Here is a 27,084-nt window from a genome sequence, read left to right on the forward strand (position 1 = left end):
TTCCAAAGATAACGTAGTCAAAGGTATATTAACATACGGATGTGAAATTTGGCAGCTGAAGAAACGGGCACAGGATATGCTAAGAGTAACGGAGATGGATTTCTGGAGGAGGTCGGTAGGAATTTCTAGGAGAGATCGGGTCCGTAATGATAGAGTGCGTCAGATAATGGAAGTCGAAAATGACATATTGTTCGACGTCATGACCAAACAACTTGTCCGGTACGGTCAATGGTCATGTTAGGATGACGGAAGAGAGGCTGCCAAAAAAGATGCTTGATTGGGTTCCTCCTGGGAAGAGACGTAGGCACGTAGGGGACGCCCAGTGAGAGGTTGGCGACAGGGGGTGTTAAATGAGATGAGGGAGTGTCAACTCCCTGATGACCTGTGGGAAGACCGAGCTTTGTGGCGTTTAGATGTCGTAAAGCGCCAAAGAGCGCTATAAAAGTGACTCATATATGAATACTTGAGAGGGACTGCCATGGGCGGAAATGGGAGGAGGGCGGAGGGCCTGGCTCCCCTTGGAAATCTACTTGGCCCCTCTCAGGTAATGTTAAGGGTTTTACTAGCGAAGTTTGAGACAGTGACATAACTTTCAAATTGGAAATTGAATCAATTTTTGGCAAGGATAGCTCAAAAATACTCCTGAGATGACTCAATTTCTCAAAAGTTTCCAAAGGAGGCCCCCCGGACCCCCCTGTAACGCTAGCAGATTTCCCCGAACTCTCCTTCAAACCTAGAAAGGTTCCGCGGACAAAGACAAATAACACTTAATAATTTGTTTTCTGTGCCTCACGGGTTGTTGTTTCTTCGAAAGAATTCAAGAGTCCCTACATCTTTAGATACGTAGTTTATTTTCATGTCATGAAATGACATACTATGTGTGGCATCCCTAATTTGACAATGAGTGTTATTTTGATAAATTCACTGCCCTCGATCAAAATTATGGCGGGGCTGGGACGGGTTATGGGTGGGGGGGACGACGACTTTGTAACCTTGAATGAACCCTCCGTTTTCTTGGATAAGTGAAGAACTGCCTTCAATTAAGAGAGTATACAACCCGGAAATGTGCAGACCCCTTATACCCGCCGGCACCTCCGGCCCCTGAGTGCTGATCCAGCCGTGGTACTCAATCAAAGTTCAGAAATATTCCTTTCAAGCAAAAATTATAAATGTAATAATTGTAGTCCGATCCTAAATTTTCAATAGATACAAGCTCAGCATGGAACGGCAACAAAGGACCCTTAAAACTTAAAAACAACAATATTTGTACAATAAAACACTTACGCAAAATATACTATATATTATCGATGAATTGTTTCTTCAATATTTGGCAACTTTTGAAATTTTGTTCTGTTTGCAGAAAATATCTATAAAAATAAAAAAAAACAAATAAAAAAAAAAAAAAAAAAAAAAAAAAAAAACAACAACTCCACGTCTGATAATAAATGCATAGATATTTCCACGATGCAACACTTGATACTTAGGTATGCAAGAAAACCCAGACAAAGCAATAAGAAAACTACAAATCAAGAGATTCAGGCTGAAAACAACATGGACATTAAATAGAACTAGAAAAAAAAGTAGAAGACCCATCTTAAAATAACATAATTTTCCCTCACGTACAATCTGAGAAATTAGAGGTCTTAACAATGGGCCTGTTGCAAGGTGCAGGGATTTGCAAATTGATGCCTGATTCCTAGGGTAAATTTCACGAAAAGAACGATGGCGGTACTAAAAAAACTTGAAATGGCCTCTCAAACTCAAAAAAAGCTGTTTTTAGAACCGACCCATTCGAAACGATCACTTTTACGCGGTAACGGATCCGCCATACTTGTGACGTGAAATAGTGCAACAGACCTGGTTTTTTCATCACTTACAATGTATTTCCCCATAAGGAATTGGCAGCCGCTTTTCAAATGCAAATATCGAGTCAATCTATTATATTTTGAACAACATGGAATTCAGAAACGGATTCCTCGTACGTTTAAATGATTAAAATCTTCATTAGATAAATAAGAAACGACGGGATAAACCCTATTTTTAGGGAAGACTGTAGTCAATGGGCGATTGTTTAAATCTGCTTAGTGATAATAGACATGGAAATTAGCTCAATATTTAGTCATTTTCATGAGTTTTTACTTTTTTGTCACCATTTGAAGGTAAGTTTCTTTTGTAAATCAATTGTTTAGTGCCTTAGGATCATGTTAAAAGCTGTAACGGTACACATTGTTAGGTACTTATTAATTCAGAACACACTCCGGCAGTTCAACGCTCAAACCTGGATGTAACGAGTCAGTAGTTATTACTTAATATTTCACCCTTCAATGTTTCACTGAAGACACCAAAATGATAGTATCAATCATTGATGATAAAAAATAACTTACCTTCGCCATACTGATGAGATGAGGAGACCGGTATGTTTTAGATGGAGGCAAGGAAAGTAGACTGAGGAGACCGGTATGTTTTAGATGGAGGCAAGGAAAGTAGACGTAGGATCCTTCTTCGGTTACCAGACTTATCGATTAATTTTTCTGTACCTTTAGTGTACATTGAAAACACAGAGGAATTTAAAGTAACATAAGTTTACAAAACGTGGGAATGTTCTAAATGATATTGAGATGTTTGTTGAAGAGTTAAAAATGATTTACACGCATTGAGAGAACATCCATGGTTTGAGCGTTGGACTGCCGGAGTGTGTTCTGAATTAATAAGTACCTAACAATGTGTACCGTTACAGCTTTTAACATGATCCTGAGGCACTAAACAACTGATTTACAAAAGAAACTTACCTTCAAATGGTGACAAAAAAGTAAAAACTCATGAAAATGACTAAATATTGAGCTAATTTCCATGTCTATTATCACTAAGCAGATTTAAACAATCGCCCATTGACTACAGTCTTCCCTAAAAATAGGGTTTATCCCGTCGTTTCTTATTTATCTAATGAAGATTTTAACCATTTAAACGTACGAGGAATCCGTTTCTGAATTCCATGTTGTTCAAAATATAATAGATTGACTCGATATTTGCATTTGAAAAGCGGCTGCCAATTCCTTATGGGGAAATACATTGTAAGTGATGAAAAAACCAGGTCTGTTGCACTATTTCACGTCACAAGTATGACGGATCCTTTACCGCGTAAAAAAGACCGTTTTGAAAATCAAACTTTTGAGGCGTTTTTAAGTTGATTTTTTGGGGTTTCCGGTGATCAAAAAACTCCGGGAAAATTCCTGTGACATCAGGAGCCTTAGTTCTTTCGATTAAAGCAATAAAAAAAATGGTACAACAGGCCTATTCCTTTGAGGAGCAATTGACATGAGCAGTAATATTGATATAAAAAAAATATGCCCTTAAATTTAAACATTGCGCTGTATAAATATTACAGTTTTGAAAAATATACAGGGTGGCCCAGACCTACGGTACCGAGCCTATTTTCGGTTAATGTAGTTCGTACGAAGTCCAGGATCGCGGGGATGAATCGGGCATTGACCCACAAGGAATACGAATTTCAAGGTCCTAGATTTGGGGGGGGGGGTAAAAAGGGGGGTTCGTCCTTCTAAAGTCAGGATTTATGTGAAAATTTTTAAATTATTTCATCGGAATCAGAAAGTACGGACATTTTTAACTTTGATCGACACAATCTTCAATTTCATGAAAGGGGTCTCTGTCCTCAACTTTTAGGGGTCGGTATTTTAAACACGGATGGGTCGATTTCAGATTTCTTAGTGTCGATTAACGTTAAACATTTCCGTACATTCTGATTTCGATTAAATAATTTCAAAATTTTCACATAAATCCTGACTTGAGAAGTACGAACCCCCTCTTTTACCGCCCAAGAGGCGCCGGGGAGAATCTAGGACTATGAAATTCGGATTTGTTGGGATCAATTCTTTATTCATCCCCGCGATCCGGGACTTCGTACGACCTACATTTACCGAAAAAAGGCCTGGTACGGTAGGTCTAGACCACCCTGTATGTATCGCAAAAATTATAATGTAATCTACTTATTAAGTACATGGAATCTTGCGAGATATCACTAGTTACAAAAATTAGGTCAAACTACGTTGAACCTGCAAAAATTAATGATGTTGACTACATTCTAAATAAAACTAACAAATCAACTGACAGAAACTTAAAAATATTGTCTTCTGACCTGTACCTATGACGGCTACTCTTTAAGCAGCATTAGATAGGAAACTAGAAACGAGTATTGCAACAGCGATACGACCAAAAACAAAATCTAACTGATGGATAAAATAAATACAGGTGAAGTATTGCTCTTGCAAAAACACGATTTCTAAAAACTAATGGTTGGGAAAAGAAAAGAAAACAAAACACACCAAACACTTTTAGGTACATCATTAGCACACAAGTAAAAGAATTAATAGGAACTGTCATAGAAGTATTCATATTATCCTCGAACAGAAGAGCTATATCCTTTCCAACCACCCATATAATACGTAGGGTATACAATTTAATATTGTATTTTCCGAAAAAAAAATACACTAAAAACAAGGGACACACCTCTCAACCTACTTCCTGGCGCGACTTGATTTATAGTACCTTGGTAAGAATATTAATAATTAATTAAGGTACGCAAGTTTCCGGTCAGATTAATTCTCTGAACTTCGCAGTTTTTGCCGCTGGCGATGGAAAGAGAACTAAGAAAGTGTCTTTTTTGTTCCTTCCCCAGAAAACCTCAGGAATTTATGGGCATGTGGCTCAGGTCAAACCTTACAGTGATACAAATCTCTGGTAAAAATTTACAAGCTTTAGTTCAATGATGATTTTGAGGATATATTACTGCTAACTTCATATTTTCAGCATTGGCAGCAGCATTCAGCATCTGTTCATGTGCTTGTTGTGCTGCAAAAATATCTTTAAGCCTATAATTAAAAACTACGCAAGAGGCTTTTCCGCATCATGAGATAGCATGTACGCTCCATTCCAATCAATACCCCAGATTCCCGAAAGAGAGGCAACTTCGTGGGAGGCAGTTCCGTACAGATGAAGTAGAAACACCCCCCGCACCATCCTTGTAGGAACCCCCCCCCCCCTCCAGTCAACTTTGATGAAACTTGGATAGATAGGTTGCTCAACTCGACATTCTGATTAAAAGCTCCCACGGCCCCAAAGAGATCCCATGTGCGGTTTTCGAGATATTCGTCGTTTTGTGTGCGTAAATTGAGGTTTCGCTAGCCGGACCATTGTGCGGCGATACTAGTGCCCTTCCCTTCCAGTCCACTCCAACCGCTCTCCGCTTCCCCGCCACCCGTACCCGAGCCTTGGACTCCGACGCTCACGAGGTTTTGCTCATTGTCGCCGACTCAGGTGGTCTTATCTGAAGTCACATGCGTGTCGCTGATTAGCGCATCGTTACGTCCTGGCCGCAGAAATCACGAAATGCCACGTGTGATTCAGGCTTGTCGTTCTCCCGGTCGTTGACTAATCCAAGTGTCAACAAACCTCAAGGCAAAATATTCACCAAACGTTCCTCCATGTAAAAAATCACCAAAAATTGACTAACTTAGTCCCGTGTTTTTTACGTTTCGTTTAAGAATAAAATTCCACTTTATTCTAATAAAATTATTTTTAAGACGCTCGATGGACGTACTGAGGAAATAGAGTCAGACGGTCCAAAGGTCGAATTCCAAAGAAGGAATCAACATTCAGTGTAAAGAGAAAATCATTTATTGTACGGCGGGGAATTTTTATTTGAAACACAGTTTTGTTATTCAATTAAAATTATTTGTTCAATAACCGCCAACGGCCGATTTCGACGATTTCGCTGGCCGCGATGCGGCCTTGGTGTGTGAGAGGGTGTGTGAGGGTGAGGGTGTGTGTGTGTGAGGGTGTGTGTGAGTGTGTGTGAGGGTGTGTGTGTGTGTGTGTGTGTGTGGAGGGGGGTGTGAGAGGCCGCGTAGGAGCCAAAAGGCGGACCCTCTAGTATGCATATACTCCGAGAATATAACATTCTAGTTGTAAGTCGGACTGAGGTGGAGGAGCAGAGCTCAAAAAGAAACACAAATTTACGGGCACAAGTAGGTTTGAAGGAAACGTACAATGTGACAGTAAGGCATTAATAATCCTCGTCAGACTCCATGTTTACTGACATCGAGTTATTAATGGTCTCGGGTTTCCAGATACTTGAATTTGCAGAAATTACAAGGGGGCTTTACCCCCTAGCCGCTACGCGGCCCAACCCCCAGAGGGCGCTTCGCGCTCTCCCATAGGCCCGCTTCGTCAAAAAACGACCCCCAAGTAAATGAAAAGATTTTCATACGCAACTCTCATTTATCCAATTATTATTATTATTTATCCCTCTGGCCGGGAGCGACTGGACCAATAAGAAGCGAATGAAAAAATCGGCATTTATTTCAAACTTCACGCCATGACTGAAACGAAACAGAGCGGAGCGTCTCGTCGCTTTTGGATAGTCTGAGGCAAAGGAGCATGCATTTGATTCACTTACCCTGCTAATAGACCAATATTCAACATTTCCCGATACTTTTGAAATTACCGCCGTTTTTCATTGGCGACAATCAGAGCTACAACCGACAGTGCATGGTGCGCAAACTTCTATACATGCTTCAGTCAAAATATAGTCCCATTGAAATTTTGCACTTAGATTTCTGTGCCTGAGCCATTTAACCGTGTTTGGCTCCCCATATTGAGATGCAAAAGATGGTAATGACAATGAATCAAATTACAGACACCCACACTTACAACCCCATATTGAGTTTTGTTTTATATGAAAAAAAAGGAAAAAAATTTCATCCTAAATTTTTCTTCCGACATTTTGGATGCAGATCATGCGTAAGACAAAAATTCAATTATCGATTAGAATCATATTGATTACATTTTACGATAACAAGCCACTAATCCTCGCTCGTTCATTACAGCACCTTCTTAGGCCTTGTCTCCACGGGACGTTTTCATGGGATTTGTCCCAAGTTCGAATCGCAGGGATGAAACTTCTGGGATTTTTCCCAATTACTGTCTCCACGGGACGAGGCTCATACGGTCCTGCGACTAGTTTGCGCGGGAAGATAAATTAGATAAAGCCGAGTATTTAACCGAGATTAAAATAATAATGGGCCTGTTGCAAACTTTTGCTAGAGTAAAACTAAGAGTTGTTTCCTACAGATAATGCCTCAAAAATCACGATGAGCGCATCGGCAAAGTATGAAATGCACTCATAACTTCACAATCTGCGTAAGAAATTTGCGATTTTTTGAGCTTCCCGCTTCGAAAACGATACTACGGTACAGATGAACATTTTGTTAGAGGAGTCGTTCCATTGGCGGCAATACTCATCATGGCCGACGCCAGTCCACCGAAACACGTATGATGGGACGAGATAACACCTGAACAGGATTAAACCAGATAACAATCGGCGTGTTTACGTTCATATTTTCCTCGCCCGCCTTAATTGACCTTGAGTTCTCCTCGAATTACGCGAGGAACTGCGCAAGCGTCGGCCATGATGAATATTGCCGACGATGGAGTGACTCCTCTAACAAAATGTTCACCTGTGCCGTAGTATCGTAAAAATAACGCAAATTTCTTACGCAGATTGTGAATTTATGAGTGCCTTTCAGACTTTGCCGATGCGCTCATCGTGATTTTAGAGGCATTATCTATGGGAAACAACTCTTTATTCTGCTCTAGCAAAAGTTTGCAACAGGCCCATTGCATTCAATTGACAATTAGACACATTATTTTAACTAAACAAACATGAACAATGGAGTATTCAACAAAATATCGCACAATTCGTTTACACTTCTTCTTTCTCTCTCAGTGGGTCCTAGGAGTAAAAGGACCATACTTGGTACTGGGAAAAATATTGATCAACTCAATATTTTTCCCAACTTCGTAAATGGGATTTTTCCCTGGGACAAATCTCGTGAAAAGGCCCGTTAAGACAAGGCCATACACACAGAAACCAATGATATTTACGTCGTGTCTAAAATGAGCGAGAAATAGAGGTTCTTTAATGCAAAATGTAGTTCATATAGACTTTAACATTCACAAATATCACCGATAAAATTCGAATCTGGTTATTGCCACCCCTCCCTTCCCCTTATTTAATGTCTGCTGGCAAAAGTTAATTGCAGTTGCTTTGTAAACACGGAAATTTCATTTTCAGAGTTGATATTCTCCTATAATATCTTCGAGATCGAATGAGTAGAGAAATTGTTCCTTGTAGCCCTTTGCCTCTGTTCCTGTTCTACTCTTCACTCTTTTCTTGAACTCTACTTTTCACCATTTAACAACTTTATCAATAAAATCTTCAAGATTAATCGAGAATTTCAGTACAAGGAGAAGGTAAGAAAAATGTAAACATTCGACTGATTCGGATGATCGGGGGCCAATCCTTGAAGAATTCTTAGGTCAACGGTCTTAAGAAGAGGGGAAATAAATCTGACGTCTCTCCGAAGTTAGTTAAATTATCTTTCGGTAATTCATTAATCATTTTTCGTGAGATCCCAACGGCTCATAAAAAATGACGCTCATAAATAAACGCGTGAATGGAATAAGAAACGTTAATCCCTTCGACAACTGTCTGCTGAGGAGCAGATTTTTAATTGAATCGCTTAGCTTCCGAACCGCAATAAAACCAATTTAAGGAGTAGCGATAAGCAAAAGAAGGATGGACTCTCGAAGCTCACGAGTTCAAAGCACTTACGCGAATTAGACATTTAAAAGCTTCATTTGCTCGTGACCTATCGTTTTCCTACATCTGTACTCTTTGGAAAAATAGCTAATTTTACAATTTGGGATTTTTTTTCGGAGTTTTGATGATTGGTCCAACTTTTTGCGAAATTACTCCTGGCTCAATTTGGCACAAACACATGGAAATATAATAGCTGGGTACGTACACGTACCTGAAATTTTTCACGAATCTGTAAGTCTCACGATTTGAGCACGTTTGCTCTTTGCGCAGTCATGATCGACGTGAAGTGGCTAGGTTTGTCTCTCTAACTTGTTATCCATGCCAAATTTAAAAGAGCATGAAAAAAACCGATGGCAAATTTAATACCTGAGGATGTAAAATGTACAGATTTTGTCAAAACCAAGAAAGACCAACAACTCACGTTAGGGACGGATAGACCCAAGGGTTAGGGAGCGATCACCCTTTAAACTTCGACAAAAAGAACCTAGCAGGGGGCTCCTTGGGACTAAGTTTGGGGGAGCAATCGACATTTTTCAAGAAATCTCAAAGAGCCTCTCAGAATCTCTTTGGGGTCGTTCAAGCATTACGTAACGCACTTGGGGGGGGGGGGGGCTTGGGCCAGCGTTACACTGCGTTACAAGTGGGGAAGGATCAAGCCCGGCGTTACGTAACAAATCCGTGCTGGAGGGGGGGGGGGGGACTATAAAAAAACGCGCAAAATTGAAAATCTCGCCCTTCCCGAATGAATCTTATCGGCGCGTGACCCAGCACCCAACCGACAAACGGACACAACGCGTGTGGGACTTACTCACCCCCTCTCCTATCCCTACTCCATCAGTCTCCACTGCAATGTATACTCCACTCCACCTGTAAGCAAATTAAAAAGTTTGTATTCTTGAACATTGCTCTCCTTTCCTTATTCTAATATTATTTTTGCAATGGTTAACTTATTCAAAATGTTCAAAGTGCACTTTTCCGGTAAAATTTTGAATACAACAAATCTAACCATGTATTTTCACACCTTTGTGAAATCTATCTTCTGTGTTGTTATTTTGAAACCTATTGTTTTCCTTGTTTTAACAGAGAATAAGTATCCAAAATATATGGCTCGGAAAACAGCGAAAACACTCCACATAACATGTCTCTATGTCCAACCACCATAAACCATTCTTGTGACCATTCGAGAATGTGAGATTAGTATTTGCAGTAATTTTTTTACAGATAATTTTTACGCACATCCGGATACTGTACTCAAATCAAATGCCTTGCATAAACAACAGAGTACACAGCTGAAAGAAAACCTAATAACCACATCGAAATGTTGATTATTTGTGGAACGAAATTAAATCAGGCAACTCGATGACGAAATTTAATTTGCAGATCCTTTTAATTTGGATCTAGTTTCCAGGTGTCCTTGTGTACAACCTAGCTTAAAAATGACGATGATGAAGTAGAAGAAAATGCCTTTCTGACAAGAAAAAACCCTTTTTCCTATCAGTACCTTGTCTAAAGGTGAAATAACAGGTAAAACAGTCCTGAAAAATTCGGGTCATGCCTTAGGTGGTATAAGCGGTAACTTGATTGATACCTATGTAATTATTAAGGCTGAAATGGGGGAAAATGCCCATTAAGCTCATCGGATCAAAATTTCAAGGAAAATCAAAGTTTTTCACAAAATAGTTGGGCTTTTCCGGAATGACTTAGATTAATTAGAAAACTGGTGCTCAATTAATAGGTACTTACGTCATTTCTCGTTTCAGTGGACAGAATTCTTTAGGCTCACATAGTGCAGGCGCGGGGAATCAAAACCATACGAATAGCGGGAAAAGTTGGGATACACGGTTTTATTGTTTTAAGTTGTTCACTTAGGTGTATATGTAGAACGCTCACAAAAAAGTCCCCGTGAATCCGAGTTGTGCTAGACCCAGGGGAGAGGGAAAAGGGTCAAATTGGGGTATTTTCGGTTTTTCTTGATTTTAGCGGTTTAAATGTCGGCTTGAGCGCAAAAAGATATTGTATTCAATTTGAACTACCGTAAAATGCCCAACAGTGAGTGCACATAAGACCTCGGACCCCCTCCCTCTCCCCCACCCCTCCAAATTACGTTATTTTTTACCCTAAAATCGGCATTTTCAGGTGCTCCCGTCTGTAGCGGTATTAATCATGGTTTTAATCCAGTAATGCTCATATTTACTAAAAAAAATCTTAAAACTTGCAACAAAAAGAGCTCTAAGTACTCTTATAGCCATATTTGCATCTCCGCCCCACTACCCCCAAATACCCTCACCACCTCCCCGCAAGGCTCGTCTGAACCAACTTTAAATGAAAAGTCGAGGACACCAAAAAGTCTCTTCGGGAGCTTGAAGTGGGATGCAAGTACTGTCATTTTAGGCAAAAACGAAAATAATCTGTCGGGCTCTTCAAAAATAAAAGCGAATATAAGGTTGACACACGTGTTTTTTCAAAAAATTATGTTTCTCTAACTTTCGGGGAGGATAATAGCGACAAAAAAGTTAACATTACAACATCATATTGTTCTACAAGACTTTAGCTTTCTAACGAGCTATAGGTTTTTATTTTTGGACCACTGGTTTGCGAGATAATCGATTTTTACCGAGACAACTTCAGTTCGTTGCGGGTCCACCGACGTCGGTGGACCCTAGGGTGTCCCCCTGTCCCCTGTCCCTAGACACTATGCTCACATTGATTTTTTTTTTTAAAAAAAAAAAAAACAAACAAACTAATTCTCATGAAAGGAAGCTTGCAGTCTAAGATCATGTGCGTGATGAGTAGTTAAGCACTACAAGGTTAAGCGTGTAGTCAAAAATCTTGCACGCAATACTGGAGGCGGCCCGGTAAAGCCTCAGCACCCTTATTCTACTAGAAAATCGGAGGTCCATGAAAGCTGAATAGTAAAAGAATTGCATGTAGGTCCTTTCTGGTTTAAGTACCTTTCGAATACTTTGGGGCGACGTAGTGGAGAAGCTGGGAAAATTTTTTAAAAGTATAAAACACAGTTAAAGTGGTTTTACAATGAAAAAACTCACAACAGAGACTCTTTTTCTAAAAAAAATGTTGGGGACTTGGAGCAGTTGGGAGAAGTTCTTGCCTAGAAGCTAAACTTGAGAATCATGGGGGAAAAATACGGCAATCCTTTTCAGATTTAGCGGCTAAAAATACCTACACATAAAGCTACCAATCAAAGACCGCCAGAAATTTCAGTTCTTTTAAAGGAACAAAAGTGGCTGATGCTCGCCTCTTGTAGCCGGGAAGATAGGCTTTTCCAGAAAATTCAAAGGTTATAAGAAAAAACGGTCAGATCATGTTCACTTCTTGCGGTTCAAGATGCACAGAAATTGGCACACTGAGGAGACCAATTCATTTTTTTTGTGCATTCTGAACAGAAAAATTTCCGCAAAGCACCGAAAGCGCAAAGTCAATTTTCCGATGGACACCAGCTTTTTCGGAGAACTAGAAGATGCGCTAAGGCGATGCATAAAAACGGGGGTCATCTTCGAACTCGACGTGTCGAACTAAACAAGGATCAATTTCTACCTTTTGTCTAGTTCCACAGTGTCATTTTGCCAGGAGAAAAATCGGACGAGTTGAAAATAATTTTTTGTGGGAGTGGTGGAAGGGGGGGGGGGGCTGCATGGGACTTACGCATAGTTTTGATTTTGAATAATTCTACTCGGACATTTTATATTGAGTGTACATAATAATTTTTTTTTCTTTTAAGCCGATAATTAAATGCCGAAAAATTACCTAATTGAGGGAAAGGGGAGGGTAGCCAGGGAGGTGGTGAGGGTATTTGGGGGTAGTGGGGGCGGAGATGCAAATATGGCTAAGAGTACTTAGAGCTCTTTTTGTTGCAAGTTTTAAGGTTTTTATAGTAAATATGAGCATTACTGGATTAAAACCATGATTAATAACGCTCCAGACGGGAGCATCTGAAAATGCCGATTTTAGGGTAAAAAATAACGTAATTTGGAGGGGAGGGGGAGAGGGGGGGGGTCCGAGGTCTCATGTACACTCACTGTTGGGAATTTTACGGTAGTTCACATTTGAATACAATATTTTTTTTGCGCTCAAGCCGACATTTAAACCGGTAAAATCAAGAAAAACCCGAAAATACCCCAATTTGACCCTTTCCCTCCCTCCCCTGGGTTTAGCACAACTCGGATTCACGGGGACTTTTTTGTGAGCGTTCTATACACCTAAGTGAAAAACTTAAAACGATAAAACCGTGTATCCCTATTTTTCCCTCCGCACTTGAACATGACAGCAGAGCGATTATTGTAACCATGTCAGCACGATAAGACAAGACATAGCCCTATCTTAACCATGCAATATATCGCATTTCGATGTCTTATCGGGCTGCTTTAAACTTTCAAGAATCGGCCCGCAGGCCAGAATTTTTCTAACATTTTCAGGGAAAGACATTTTTTTAATTCAACGACAAAATCTGCACATTCGATAAAAGTGAATCTTATCTGCTGGAATTGCGTCAAAAAGAAAGGGTAAGAATTTTTTTAAAAGCCAAATGTGACTAATCATCAGTTTTTTTCCCCGATAAGTCCGATAGTGACCTTGGATTTTTTCTTTGCCTTTCGGTTGACACAAATTTCTCGGAAAGTGCCTTTTTTTAAGGCCTAAAAAATCGACATCAAGAAAAATTTGTTGACGATAAAAACGTTTCACTCATTTGCTTTTGCTTTCTGTATAGTCTACAGTGAGGACAACACTTTGTCCTTACCGTATAGACCGTACAAAAGTGCTAAATCTGAGGGGAACTCAACTTTTAACGGCAATTTTCTTTAAATTTATCATGAATATAATGTGATCTAGAAAGCTGTGATGGCAAAAAAAGGTTATGAGCATTTAAAACTTTATTTTCCTTGTTGTCCTAATTTAGGTTGTCGCTCAGGGTCTACCGTAAGGACAAAAAGTCTTAAAAACGTTAAAAGTTATTTGAACCAACCCGGCCGTGTTCGGACCGGAGGTTCTGCTCTTAGTCCCGCGTAGGGCGGTGCGAGCACCCCTGGGGTCTGGAGGGGGGAGAGCCCCCCGAGGGTACTGGGCCGGTAGTATGCTATTATATTGTAGCATTAAGCACTTAAATTGCTCTCGATTTTCTCTGATTGGTTGGTTAGTCGGTCTATACATTTATTTACAGGTGCTTCAACACTGGGGAACGAGAGACCAGTAGAAATGTACAAAATATAAAAACAAAAAGACGAGAATAGAACAAATTAAATTTGGAGATTGAGCTAGAAGCTTTTGAAACTGTAGGACAGTACGCAAAGTTTCATAGTACCGTAACGTTAACGTCTAATGGTGCACTCCAAATTTTTGTAGAGTTCTATCCCCCTATTCCTATCGCGAATTGTTTGTTTTTAATTTTTATTTTCAGTTTGTTGCACAAAATCTTGAATACATTGAAAAGCAACAAAAAAAAAAAAAAAAAAAAAAAAAAAAAAAAAAAAAAAACAAGTTGGTTTTTGCAATCGCTAGCGATAGCAATATTCGTCATGGGAACTTTTGCTTCTGGGATATGAAAATGTTAAGGTACAGTTCAGTTGTAGTATCTTTAGAATTGAAGGGGCTATGTAATTTTGTGTCGACATCTCTTTTTAACATTTTTAATTTTTTTTCTTTGCATACAAGAAAGCTGTTATTTACCAATTATTCATTTTCGTTGGATTATGCATGGTTTTCGGAAGTTAACGCATTTAACTTTCAGTTTCGTTTTTTCGGCGTAAAGTATGATATTTTTACTCTACGCATATGCCCGAATACGCATCATAAGTGACCTATGTGCTTCCTAAGTTGCCATTTTTTTCATTCAAATAGATGTAACTGAAATGTTAGATGTGTACTACCTATACTACTTTCATGTCATTGCTTTATTTATTTATTTATTTATTTATTTACTTTTTGCGTAGGTATAAATTGTTATTTTTTGCTGAATTTTGGAGAAAATATTGCTTTAAGAACGTGGAATGTAAATTAATTTTATTGAAAAAAGAAAATACCATCATTAATTTGGGCGAACAGAGAAAATATACATCAATATTTGGGTCAACATCTCCCTGATTATATAAAGGATGAATATATTAGTATTTCTGTATCAAAAAACTTAGCTTTTGTCTTCAGAGATACAATGATTCTAGTCCCAGTCAATTTGTTTTATTGAAAAAACAAAAAATAAATAAAAAAAAAAAAAAACAACTGAAATGTTAGACATACTATTTTCATGCCTTTCTATTTGTATCAATAGGTACTTTTTGCTTAACTTACGAACGTTGAATGCAAATTAACTTTATTGAAAAAAGAAAATAACGTCATTAATTTGGGGGAACATGTGGCTGATTATATGAAGGAGGTATATTCCAGTATTTTTGTTTAACATATTAACTCACGAGAAAATGTTCGTACATTTATCATCTAGTATTAATTATTTTTGGATGATTAGTCTAAAACATTCAATACAACCATTAAAAAGTAACACCCATCGTCGGGTTCCGAACTCCCGATCGCCTATTGCCCGCACCTGCTCAAAAATATGAGGCGGTTTAGTCAACTAGGCTATAACGAATTGGCGTGTGAAAGAGTAAAAATAGCATACAAAAGACTCGGGCAATGGGCGGGACTTATCACAAGAGACCTTGACGCTTTGTTGCTTTTGGGATATGAGAGAAATGAGCTATATAGGCGCATTGCTGTCGGAGCCATGGTTCGCACTGTTTTCATGTCTCTCAGGGTTCATCTCAGCATGCATTTGCCATCGCGGCAGTAAGCTGAGGCGATATTTGTTTATCCATGAATTAAATCAATCAATCGAGCTCTGATTTTGACTTCTTTGTCCGTAACGAGTCCTCCAGAACAATTTTCCACCTTGTACGATGGTTATTATTTCTTTACTTCTATTTTTCAAATTTGAGGTGGGATAATGGCGGCTTCTCAAGAGCACCGAGGTAGGCGATCTTTTGCACCAACGAACAGAAAGCTGATGGCGAAAAATAACCAATCAGAACCTCCCAAAAAAAAGAATTTGCCCAAAATCGGAACTTCGTGGTTCTGCGCAGATTTACCAGTCAGACACGACATCTCAAGGTGGAAAAAAACTCGCTGAAAGCGAATTTTAGAAATCAACACAACTTGACGTAGAGACATGATTGGCTAAAAAATGCAACGGTTTTTGATACATCGGAAAATCAACCAAAAATCGAAGACTGGGCGAAACGCTCAAGGTCGCAAAGGCATAGGGAATCCCATAGCGATAGCAACGGAACGATTGTAAAATCATGGGGAACTCCGTTCCCATGACAAAAAAAAACAGATCGCGAAACGACCAACGAATTGCAGTTTCCTTCGTTCTGAACTTTCTGAAATCTAGCGCAAAAATGTTGTACCTCCTTTTCCTAAAAAATATTGTTTCATTTATCTGTAAATTTCTCATTTTTTGCTTTTATCCTGCTCTTTACGCCAAAATATTTTCTTATTTTTGATATTACATCAGAATTCCGGGAGGACTACGGATCTGGATCTACTGAAAAAAGGAAAATGTTATTTTCATCCCGATCCGTCTACCTTCTTTCCCTCCCACTTTTCAAAGAAGAGTTGTATAGCTTAATTTTGGTTGACTCTTATTTTTTCAAGAAGGCAGTGGAGCTCTTGCATGCTCTGGGATTTACGATTCGCGTAATTCTCTGCGATAAAAATTTACAAGAAAAACGATGTTGCCCCTGGTTTTCTCTATAGCGAACTCCCAAGATCACCCATAGCTGGCGTGTTCATCTTAGTCATTTCAGGACGGGGACTGCGGAAATGAAGAAGGAATCAACCAGAAGAAATCGGAATTTCATCGTTTTGAAGCCTACCTAGCTTCCTTTAAGAGTAGGAGGGTTGTTGCCCTGATTATAATAGTAAAATATCCTGCACAAGTTTTGGAATCTATCAAAATCTAGCAAAAGTAGAGCTCCCCATATCCATTCTGAAGGGAACAGGGAGAAAAGGGCCTTCAGAGAAATGGAATCGAAGAATTCGTGGAAATTACTCCTGGCATTCAGTCTGAATAAATTGCTACGCGGCAAGCACGTAAGGGTCAGTAGCTAATAAAATAAAAGAAGAGGGGGATCTCGTAGGTGAGTGGTTAAGAGATTAGGTGACAGAAAAGTGACTAATTCTAGGAAAGAAAAAGCTCATTGCCTGCTCGAGGACAACTTGAAGAAACGTCTCGTCGTATCAATACGCACACAAAAACACTAGCAGGAGCTCTAAGAAAACTCCCGGGAAAAAGGAGAATACTAAATAAAATAGCTCACTGCAACCTTGGTTGCGTCATCGTCCTTTGAAGGATGGTTCGAGAGGATCCCAACGCCACCCGCTTCTCACCGGTGACAAACTTGACGAGATGGTTGAACGGGAGCTGGAGATGGTAGTAGGCGCAGTAGGGAAGAGGATCCCAGTAGGCAAATAGCGCCTCGCGCTTGTCGAGAACAGTGCCGAGAAGCCGGACCACGGACAGAAGTCCCGGTTGCCGAATTGTGTTGAACACGGTCTCGTGCATCCAATACCTGCCGGAGTTGAGGACGAGCGGTCCGGAGACTTGTCGATTGAAGTGCCGACACGGCTTCCACACGATCCGCGTGTGCACACTCGTGTAGCAGATGTATGGGAGGCTCACGCCAACACGGCAGCCCACGGGGACGATAGAACCGCTAACCGAGGACACGACGAAGCGGAAGCTGATGTGCCCCGTGATCGGACGGAGGAACCGTAGCTTGTTGAAGAACTGCTGAAGCCACTGATTGATCTCGGCGTGCTCCAGGGGCACCAGGCCCCCGTCGGCACGATCCACGCGACACGTCACATTAGCGACGACGACCGAGTCCTCGACCGTGGTGCACGTCACGAACCGTTCTCCTGGGTAATCTTGAACGATCAACCAAGGGCGCTGCTCCGTCACCAAGTGTGAGACCCGGAAGTCTTTCCTCGAATTGGGGACGTTGAGTTTAATTCGCTCTCGACAGCCCTGGACGCCGATGCTCACCATGTAGTGTCGCCCTGAGCGGAGGGTCCCATTCTCGTAGAGCCGGATGATGTCGTCTTTGCAGGCAATCGGGTAGAAGTTGGGCGTGGCCATCCCTTCCGAGCGGCACTTCTTGAGCACTTCGTGGGTGTCGTCGAGCGTGCACACCTCCTTGAGCCCCGGGCAGAAGCAGGTGCACTTCATGGCCTCCAGCTGGGGTTTGAGAAGGGCGTCGTAGTAGGCCGTGTTAGAGGCGCTCACCGGTATGTACCAAGATACTTTCTCCTTTTCCACGATCCTGCGCACAGCTTCGACATACTCCTCGCCGCGCTCCCCACTCGGCCTCGGGAGCGTGTAGAAGCGGTGGACGGCCGTGGAGAAGCGGGCCAGGCCGAAGAGACCGGACACTTCGCAGACGACAACCCGAGCGCCGGCTGAATAAAAGTTGCGCGCCAGGTGGAGGGCTTGAATACTGCTCCCGCCGCTTATGAGGACGGTCCGTTTCTTGCGGGCGCGCTCCGACGCGGAGGTGAACATCACGGTTAAGATCCACTTCACAATCGCGAGGGGAATGGAGATGCACTTGCACCAGAACCATAGCACACACGAAATCCAGAGTGTCGGACCGATGAGGAAAACTTGGCTCCAGATCAGGTAGATCACCGTCGCGGCGAGGTTTCGGAGGAAAACGAAGAACCGCACCGGGAGGGATCCGAAGATGCAGCCCAAGAGGGAGCGATTGTCGGCTATGGGTGGCGGTGACGGAGACTGGATTCGCCGGTCCAGAAGGAACACGGAGGAAGAGTTGGAGCGTCGCAGAGTTTTGAAGGGATGCGGAGATGCGATTGGAGAAAATGACGGCGGGGAGCTGCTTGGGGGGGAGCTCCCAGGGGGCGAACTGGACATAAAACCGTGGTGTATGCTTCCGTTCCCGTTACCGTTGCCATTCCCGTTGCGGTAGGCCCAAAGCTTGGGGGTGTTCTCGCTCCGCGAGCCCGCGTTCACTGCGCTCACCATCGCGATCAAGACTGCCGCTCGGCACCCACCGCCGAATGCGAGACAATACACCGGGACCAAAGGTTTTCTACCTTATCTTATCACAAGGGTCAGCCTCGGAACAGAGCTACTATCGATGTCTCGAATTTCGATACTTCGCCTCATGCGTGACAAAGTCTCCAAGACATGCAATTTACGAGTGTGGTCTATGACATCACCTAATCGCAAGGTTGTAGTACGAATTCAAAGAAAATGTGGGCACGAGGAAAGAATCTGAAGACTACGAAGAAGTAGCCAAAGATTGGAGCTTTTAAATAAAATCTTTGATTTGAGCAATTTCGAGCTTTTGCGGTCATCAATAGTCAAATCCGACCATTCACCACTGCGTATTGAAATAACAAAAAGAACATGGAGGAAAAAATTGAAACATTCTTCTCCTTATATCATCTGCGGTTATCTTGAGAAATAAAATATGAAAAAGTAACTCACAGTACGAAATTGCCTGGAATTCACAAACATAAGCTATTTCCGAGGCAGGCTTCCAAATTTTAGCGACTTATATGACTTTCAAACTCTATTCTCGAATTTTTGAAAGGAATGGATACAGGGAATGGATACTTTACGTCCCCATTGCGTTGGAGAGCCAAAAAGAAATGGAAAAGAGTCTCTGTGCTCACTGCAACTCATGAAGCTTCCAAGTTTCAGTATAAATTTTAAGGCAAAAACGTTGAGGTGTACATTGATTCCTTTCAGTTCACCTACAGGGTGAGCGGATAGTCCCCGACCCCCCCCCCCCCCTCTGACTTTTGAACGCATGCACGTATAAAAATGAAATTTAGGGGATGCTTCTAGATCAATAAGAGCTATTTTTTTTTTTTGGCAAATCCAAAATTCTGGTAGAGCGCTCCTTCCGCGAGGGGCGCACATTAACTCGAGATTTTCAAAAAGTAACCCCCTTTTTGTATTACATCGTTGAAAAGGTAATCAATGAAGAAAATTTTTTGGTGGAAACCAGAGGTCGCTACGACTTTTTGTTCTCGAGTTATCCTCGGTCAAAGTTCAAAATAGGCCTGTTTTAAAAAAATCATACGTCCTGTTTAAAAAGTCGCAGAAAGGCAAACAAGGCGGCAAAATTCTCGGCATTGCAAGTACTTTCAGGAAAAAAAACGTCGAAAACCTTATCGTCTGCGTCCAGTGTGATTTTAGCCCCCCTCCCGCGATTGTTTGTCTCTCTTGCGGGAGGGGCGGCCCAGTTCACTCGAGACGGAAGCAAGTACCTTTTCGGAGGTAATAACTCAGCTACCCGACGGAGCCCAGGCTATGTGGAAAGGGCGGAGCCCCCCCCCCCCCCCCGGTCCCCTCCCTTCTGCAGAAGAATGAATAGTTTTGATTAGAGCCTTCGACGTAATTTTCAGTGCAGTTTTACCTTCCCTTACATTAGTTGCTCAAATTGGAAAATCGACGGTGCTGAACAAAACTAAAAATTTGGTAAAATGTAAAAAAAATTGAACCTAACAAAATCCTGAAATCGAAGGCTCTAATCAAAACTATTCATTCTTCTGCAGAAGGGAGGGGACGGGGGGTGGGGGTTCCGCCCTTTCCACATAGCTTGGGCTCCGTCAGGTAGCTGAGTTATTACCTTCGAAAAGGTACTTGCTTCCGTCTCGAGTGAACTGGGCCGCCCCTTCCGCAAGAAAGGCAGTTAATCGCGGGAAGGGGGCTAAAATCACACTGGGCGTAGAGACGGTTAGGTTTTCGACGATTTTTTCCTGAAAGTACTTACAATGCCGAGAATTTTGCAGACTTCCTGCGACTTTTTGAACAGGACTTATGATTTTTTTTTAAACAGGCCTATTTTGAACTTTGACCGAGGATAACTCGTGAGCAAAAAGTCGTAGCGACCTCCGGTTTGCGCCAATAATTGTCTTCATTGATTACCTTTCCTACGATGTATCACAAAAAGGGTGTTACTTTTTGAAAATCTCGAGTTAATGTGCGCCCCTCCCGAGAGGAGCGCTTTCCCAGAATTTTGGATTTGCCAAAAAAAAAAAAAAAAAAAAAAAAATAGCTCTTATTGATCTAGAAGCATCCCCTAAATTTCGTTTTGATACGTGCATGCGTTCAGAAGTCAGAGGGGGGGGGGGGGGGGGGGTCGGGGACTTTCCGCTCACCCTATACAGGGTGTCCGGAAGTTAACGTACTTAACTTTCAGGATAGCTTTTTCGGCTCAAAATAAGACTTTTTTTTTCCTATAAACATATGCCCGAAAACGCTTCATACGTGAGCTATGCGCTTACAAAGTTGCCATTATTTTTCGTTCAAATTAATATAGCTCCTCGTCATTTTTTCATAGGTGGCTGAAACTTTGCCTAGGGGGGTATTTTTTAGCGCTCTATTCATTTTTTGTGTTTTCAAGGACGTACGTCTTCGAAAAATGACGTCAGAAGCTTTCCCGAATTTGAAAAATGCGATAACTTTTTTGGTAGATGAAATTTCGAAAAACGGATTACGGCACGTGAAAGAGCGTAAAAAATCAAGGGGTCCAAGTACTGCACAAAATTTTCCAGAAACGCGTTATTTCGACGCAAAAGAACTTTGAAAAATTTTAAGATTTTCGAAGCTCCATTTGAAACCATGTTTTCGATAAGCCTCCAAGTATGATTTTTCGGTGGATATTTGATACCTAAAATATCGCCGTCTAACCGCGACTTTCGTAAGATGATGCTCGGGCCAGTCTCAAGCCTGGAAAAAGTGTGAGGGAAAGGTCAAGAGCCGTCTCAATAGCTTCGAGGTTTTCGAAGCCCCTTGCTCTGTAGGCAATTTTTCAATTCTTGCAGTAAAAATTGCCTACACAGCAAGGAGCTTCGAAAATCTTAAAATTTTTCAAAGTTCTTTTGCGTCGAAATAACGCGTTTCTGGAAAATTTTGTGCAGTACTTGGACCCCTTGATTTTTTACGCTCTTTCACGTGCCGTAATCCGTTTTTCGAAATTTCATCTACCAAAAAAGTTATCGCATTTTTCAAATTCGGGAAAGCTTCTGACGTCATTTTTCGAAGACGTACGTCCTTGAAAACACAAAAAATGAATAGAGCGCTAAAAAATACCCCCCTATGCAAAGTTTCAGCCACCTATGAAAAAATGACGAGGAGCTATATTAATTTGAACGAAAAATAATGGCAACTTTGTAAGCGCATAGCTCACGTATGAAGCGTTTTCGGGCATATGTGTATAGGAAAAAAAGTCTTATTTTGAGCCGAAAAAGCTATCCTGAAAGTTAAGTACGTTAATTTCCGGACACCCTGTATATTGTGTTTTTAATTCTATGCTTCCATTTTCGACTTTTTATCGTAGGACAACGATGCACAGTCGATTCTACCCTTTAGTGTTTCTTAGATAATTCGGGGAGGGGGAACACAAGAAAAATTCACCATAACATCGGAAATCTGCCGGAACAAAATATTGAAAAACGGAAAGGAGCCAAAAATCAAGGAAACTCAGTGTCTCGGTGTATACGACCGTCTCTTGGTTCGCACCGTTCAATGCGGTTCTCAGAACGATAATAATAAACTGATAAAACTTAAATTTATCGAGACTCGATCCGCCGCAATTATAGGCTCAATATACCTATTCATTCATTAAAAAAGTTATCACGGGGACATGGATTTACGCAACGCTTAGCCTTACAGAGAGTGGTGAGGGGGAGGAGGGCGGACTGGCGCTAGATTACACTAACCTGATTTACCCCTGGAACTTTGATCGAATCGGTGTAGAATAGACAAAAGCCTTTTTGTTTACAAACAAATCAAGGCGAGCTCGTGCTGCCGAAATGTAAATCTTGCAAGCAGACGCGTTGTCGCCCAAAGTACGGGCCAAGGACAAAGTTGACTCGTCGGTAACTCGGTGCGAGTGGTGTGGGTTTTAAGAGGGAACAATATTGTTGAGTTTTAAGGAGAAATCTCATTCTTTTCTTTGGTACTTGACGTGGCTAAAATGATGTTCCGGAAAAAGCAGTGAACCATAGCAAATTCAAAATAAAGTAAGTCTGTAAATTGCTGGTGATGAGAGTCCCTGAGTTGCGAAGAGTTTTTGGTGAATGAGACCGCTGGTGAAATGATGCCGCTAAATAGAGGTTTCCGCTATGAAGAGTGCTGTTATAGGGTGAGAGTACTGTAAACATTTTCTTTTCCTTCTTCTTCTCTTTTCTTGAGCACCAGGATTATAGGTTGGCACTTATCTTTTTAAATCGACCAAACCAAATTTTGCACGGTCTTAAAAGGTTCTGTGTGATAAAAAAAACACGGTAGCCGAGAGGATTTTCCACAAAAAAAAAAAATTGGACTCGGCGCGGACTGAGCCTAAACGTCGAGATTTTTCCGGCTTTTTTTTGGCATTTTCGCCGTTTATACATATGTCTCTTTGACCTTCAGCGAAATACCTAGTGCCTGGTTTTTGGTTCATTTTCGGATGTTTCAAAAATCGTTGTGTTTTTTAGCCAATCATGTCTCTCCGTCAGGGTGTGTAGAATTCTAAAATTCGCTTTCCGCGAGTTTTTTTTCTCTTTGAGATGTCGTGTCTGACTGGTAAATCTGCGCAGAATCACCGAAAAACGAATTTAGGCCAATTCTTTTTTTTTTTTAGATATTCTGATTGGTTATTTTTCGCCATAAATTTTCTGTTCGTTGGTGCAAACAATCCCCTTCCTCGTTGCTCTTGAGAAGCCGCCATTATCCCACTTCAAATTTTAAAAATAAAAATAAAGAAATAATAATCATCGTACAAGGTGGAACATTGCTCTGGAGGACTCGTTACGGGCAAAGGAGCCAAAGTCAGAACTCGATTGATTGATTTAATTCATGGATACGCAAATATTGCCTCAGCTCAACTGCCGCGATCGCGAATGCATGCTGGGATGAACCTCGAGACACATGAAAGCATGTGAGGACATATATGTAACAATAGCGGTCGCTGATATCCGCCATTTTTAGGGCAAACGCTTTTTAGTCTCCCAGTGATCAACTGGGGATAACTTTCCTATCACTCTTGCCGTTTCCTTTATGTAAAAATCTCGAAAAAAATCGATCGCTAGTGGGGTTTTGCCGTGTTTAAATGGGGATTTTTATGGCTATCGAGCGATTTTTGGTATGTGTGTGTGCATTTCCATAAGATCTGATGTAACCCGCTTTTGTATTAGTGTGTATTTTACACGGATTTTTCGAGACTATCGATAGTCGCTGTTCAATATATCGATACGTCCATTCAATACTAGACCTACCAACCCTTTCCTACAAAATACCCTGTTCTCTCTGAGTTTCCTTAACTTTGCCTTCTTTAACTCCGTTTCTAAGTAAACTGTATTACTTAGCTGAAGTTCTTTATATCTTAAAGCTTTAATTTCCAATTTCAACTTCCTAAATATTTCACCATTTTCCTTATAAAACAAAATCTATTTACGTACTTTTCCCTCCTTGTTTTTAGCGCTTGTTTCATTTGTGCGTCAGCTTTGATGCAATAAAGAAGGGACACTCGCGTAAGCGACCGTTGTGACTCTCGCCTGCTGTGTCCAGGTTTGGTAAGGTCCCGTTGCTCTATACTTTTCTAAACCTGCCAGCTCTTTGCAAGGTTGTCAAATGTAATAGTAGGGCCCAGCTAATTGCAGGGTTGCCAAATGTAATCAGTGGTGCCAAAGAAGAATCTAATGTTTTGTAAGTGTAAAAGTCACTGCCACAGAGTAAAATAGTTTAAGTATCAAAATTAATGTAACGGAAACGATTTCCACAGCCTCGTCGTGCTCATGCTGGCCAGATGACTAATAAAGTCACACGTGATCAGCTACAGTTAGAGTGTTACAGTTGGCTATTGCCGCCATTTTCATTTCTGTATGTAAACAATACCCGCCAGCTCCAGCTCAAGAGCTCCAGGTCCCTCTTCTTCTTCTTCGTAGGGTCCCTTTATACCCAGAGTCAAGACAACTCACTTTTGGTTAGGCCAGGGTTGGGCTGAAAGTGGCCTAAAAAAAATCCAATTCTGATTGGTTCTCGCTCATGGAGGCCGAAACGAGTGCACCAAGATGGCGGTACCTCGTATGTGAACAAGAATAATGAAAATATTACCTAATTGTGGTTCATCAAGAGTAAATTGTTATTTCCATCGATCCAAAATGAAAATAGATTAAGAAATTATTCACAAACCAATCTCATTTTCTTTTCAATTGATCAATTTGTTGATGTTGTTGTTTTTGTGTGACAGACATCGCAGGATTCCTGATCCTTATCCCTCAATATCGTTCGTTTGGGTGCAATCGTTTCGGCCTCCATGGCCAGCCAAGGCCGGCTGCCAGTCAGCTGATAATCGAGTTGTCTTAACTCTGGGTATAAAGGGACTCTACTTCTTCGTTACGAAATCTGCGAGAGTGTCCTTTATGATGCGATGGCGGATTGTTTACGTTCATTTTACAGTTGAACATTTTCCAATTTTTTCCTTTAAATCTCTGCGAAAAAGTCCCAAAATGACTTATCACTCTTTAAATCAGTAATGGACCACTAGACAAGGTACGAATTTCAGCATTCTGATACATGTTTCTTAACTAAAATTTCACGTAGAACACGATGTGCACATAGAAAATTACCGAAATTAACTCCTTACTAAGATATTTGATGATTCTTGATGTGTGAATTCAAACCATCCGCTCATTAGAACTCAATGCTCTACATGATTCACATCGCGCGCTAAACGTTATCATGACAGTCTCTGCGATGTAAAAATCTGGCAACCTCAATCTTGACGCTTTGGCTCAGCTGTAGCAAATAGCATATAGTTTGAACAACACATGGTGGAAAATGAACATTGCTCGATTGAGAGGCTTGCTGAAACCGTTGTAATGCGCGGTTTGACTCGCGTAGAGCTCTGAGTTTCTTGTGAGCGGGCAGTTCAAATTCCTTGTAGCCAATGTGAAATAAAAACGTTAATATCTTTGTAAGGAGTTGGTTTCAGTAATTTTCGTTGTAAGAATTGTGTTTTACGTGAAATTCTGATTAAGAAACAAGTATCAGATTGCTTAAATTCGTACCTTGTCTAGTGGTCCATTGGTGTTATTGGTTATTATTGGTGTTAGTCCTCCTATGGTGTAGTGGTTGTAGCGCTTGCTCTATAATCGGGAGGTCCCGGGTTCGATTCCCGGCCAGGCGACCCGAGTTTGATGGTCTCAAACAATGGTTGCCTGGGGTTGGTTCAGTAGGGACGGAGGGGGGATGGGACTTAAAGCGTGGGATTAGCCCTTGTGGGCTATTTGAAGTAGTAAAAAAAAAAAAAGAAGAAAAAAAAAATTCACCCCTTCAACTTGACATTAGTGGTACTTTGGATGGTTCCACCTCTTGCAGTGAGAGAAACTGAATCGCCGAGTTTCTGAGCTGGCTCCTTGGTTTGTCCGTGTCCTTCGGTTTGATTTGTGATTTGTGCAACTTCCTTAATGGATAATCTTACTTATCAAAATATTCTTTGACTGTGCGTGGAGTGTAATTTTGTCTTGACAGCATTAGTACCATGTGAATCAAAATTTCAATCAACTCCATTTTTGCCGCAGGGTAGGGATCCTTTAGCTATCACCGCTATCAGAGTGCTATCGAGAACCTAATCACAACTGTCGGTATGTTCTGTTGAGCAGTTATGTAAATATAAAACAGTTGTATTTGTAAGTCAATTTCTTTTGTATGTGAACAATAACTGAATGTCCAGAATTCTAAACATCTGACTGTATCTCAAGTATATGTCGGAAATATTTATCAAGGTCAGAGTTTGTGAATCCTTGGCAGCAGTTAATGAATTTCCCCTAAGTAACAACTTCGCTCAACAAAATTTGGTAAGTAAGTACAGCTCAGATCCACCATCGTACACATATAATTATTAGTCCAAAATCAGTGTGAGTAATGTTTTGAGGGTAAAGTGTTCTCTATTCTTCAAAATTTGTGAGCAGGGTGCAAATTGCACGGAGGCTGAGAAGTACTTGTTATTTTTCTAGATTTTTCAGATTTACAATTCTTGTGGAATACTTACCGTGACTTGGGCACACATTCTAAAATTAACAAGAAATTCCACAAAAGTTAGATCAGCACGTTGCACTATGGTCCCAATTCACTTTTCAGCGATCAAAAATCATAGCGGCTCTCCGTTTGAGTATAAATACAATCAAGATAAGAAATCCCCATGATTTTGATGCGCTGAATCCGAATTAGACCTTCAATTTTCTCTAAAAAATCATTTGCAAAAGTTATCGTCATTTTTTCACATAAATCACAAAGTGTCGTACGATTGGCTTGTTATACTTGCTCAGATTGGATGAAAACCATGTGTACATTGCACATGCATGTACATTTCATGCAA

General features: G+C 41.0%; 2 protein-coding genes across 8 annotated transcripts in view; both read right to left on the minus strand.

The window, feature by feature from the left end:
* Nucleotides 1-27,084, minus strand: part of Root (ciliary rootlet coiled-coil, rootletin) — a 348,852-nt gene that overhangs the window by 312,189 nt on the left and 9,579 nt on the right. For 2 of the 7 annotated variants that reach the window (XM_072305017.1, XM_072305004.1), the window contains exon 2: nucleotides 1,285-1,367. The exons of 3 other annotated variants lie outside the window; for them this stretch is intronic. Coding sequence is in view for 1 of the 4 variants with exons in the window: in XM_072304981.1 (XP_072161082.1) it covers nucleotides 9,490-9,544 (55 nt within the window). In the remaining 3 variants the exon portion in view is untranslated. Of the gene's footprint in view, nucleotides 1-1,284; nucleotides 1,368-9,489; nucleotides 9,545-27,084 lie in introns of all 7 variants that reach the window. 2 more of the 7 variants (XM_072305000.1, XM_072304981.1) reach the window with 2 other exon arrangements.
* LOC109034630 (uncharacterized) lies at nucleotides 12,834-19,384 on the minus strand. Its single transcript, XM_019047879.2, has one exon. The coding sequence runs from the start codon at nucleotides 18,726-18,728 to the stop codon at nucleotides 17,001-17,003; it is 1,728 nt and encodes a 575-aa protein (XP_018903424.1). The 5' UTR covers nucleotides 18,729-19,384; the 3' UTR covers nucleotides 12,834-17,000.

The sequence above is a fragment of the Bemisia tabaci genome, chromosome 1 (assembly GCF_918797505.1).
Source record: "Bemisia tabaci chromosome 1, PGI_BMITA_v3".
Taxonomy (NCBI): Eukaryota; Metazoa; Arthropoda; class Insecta; order Hemiptera; family Aleyrodidae; genus Bemisia; species Bemisia tabaci.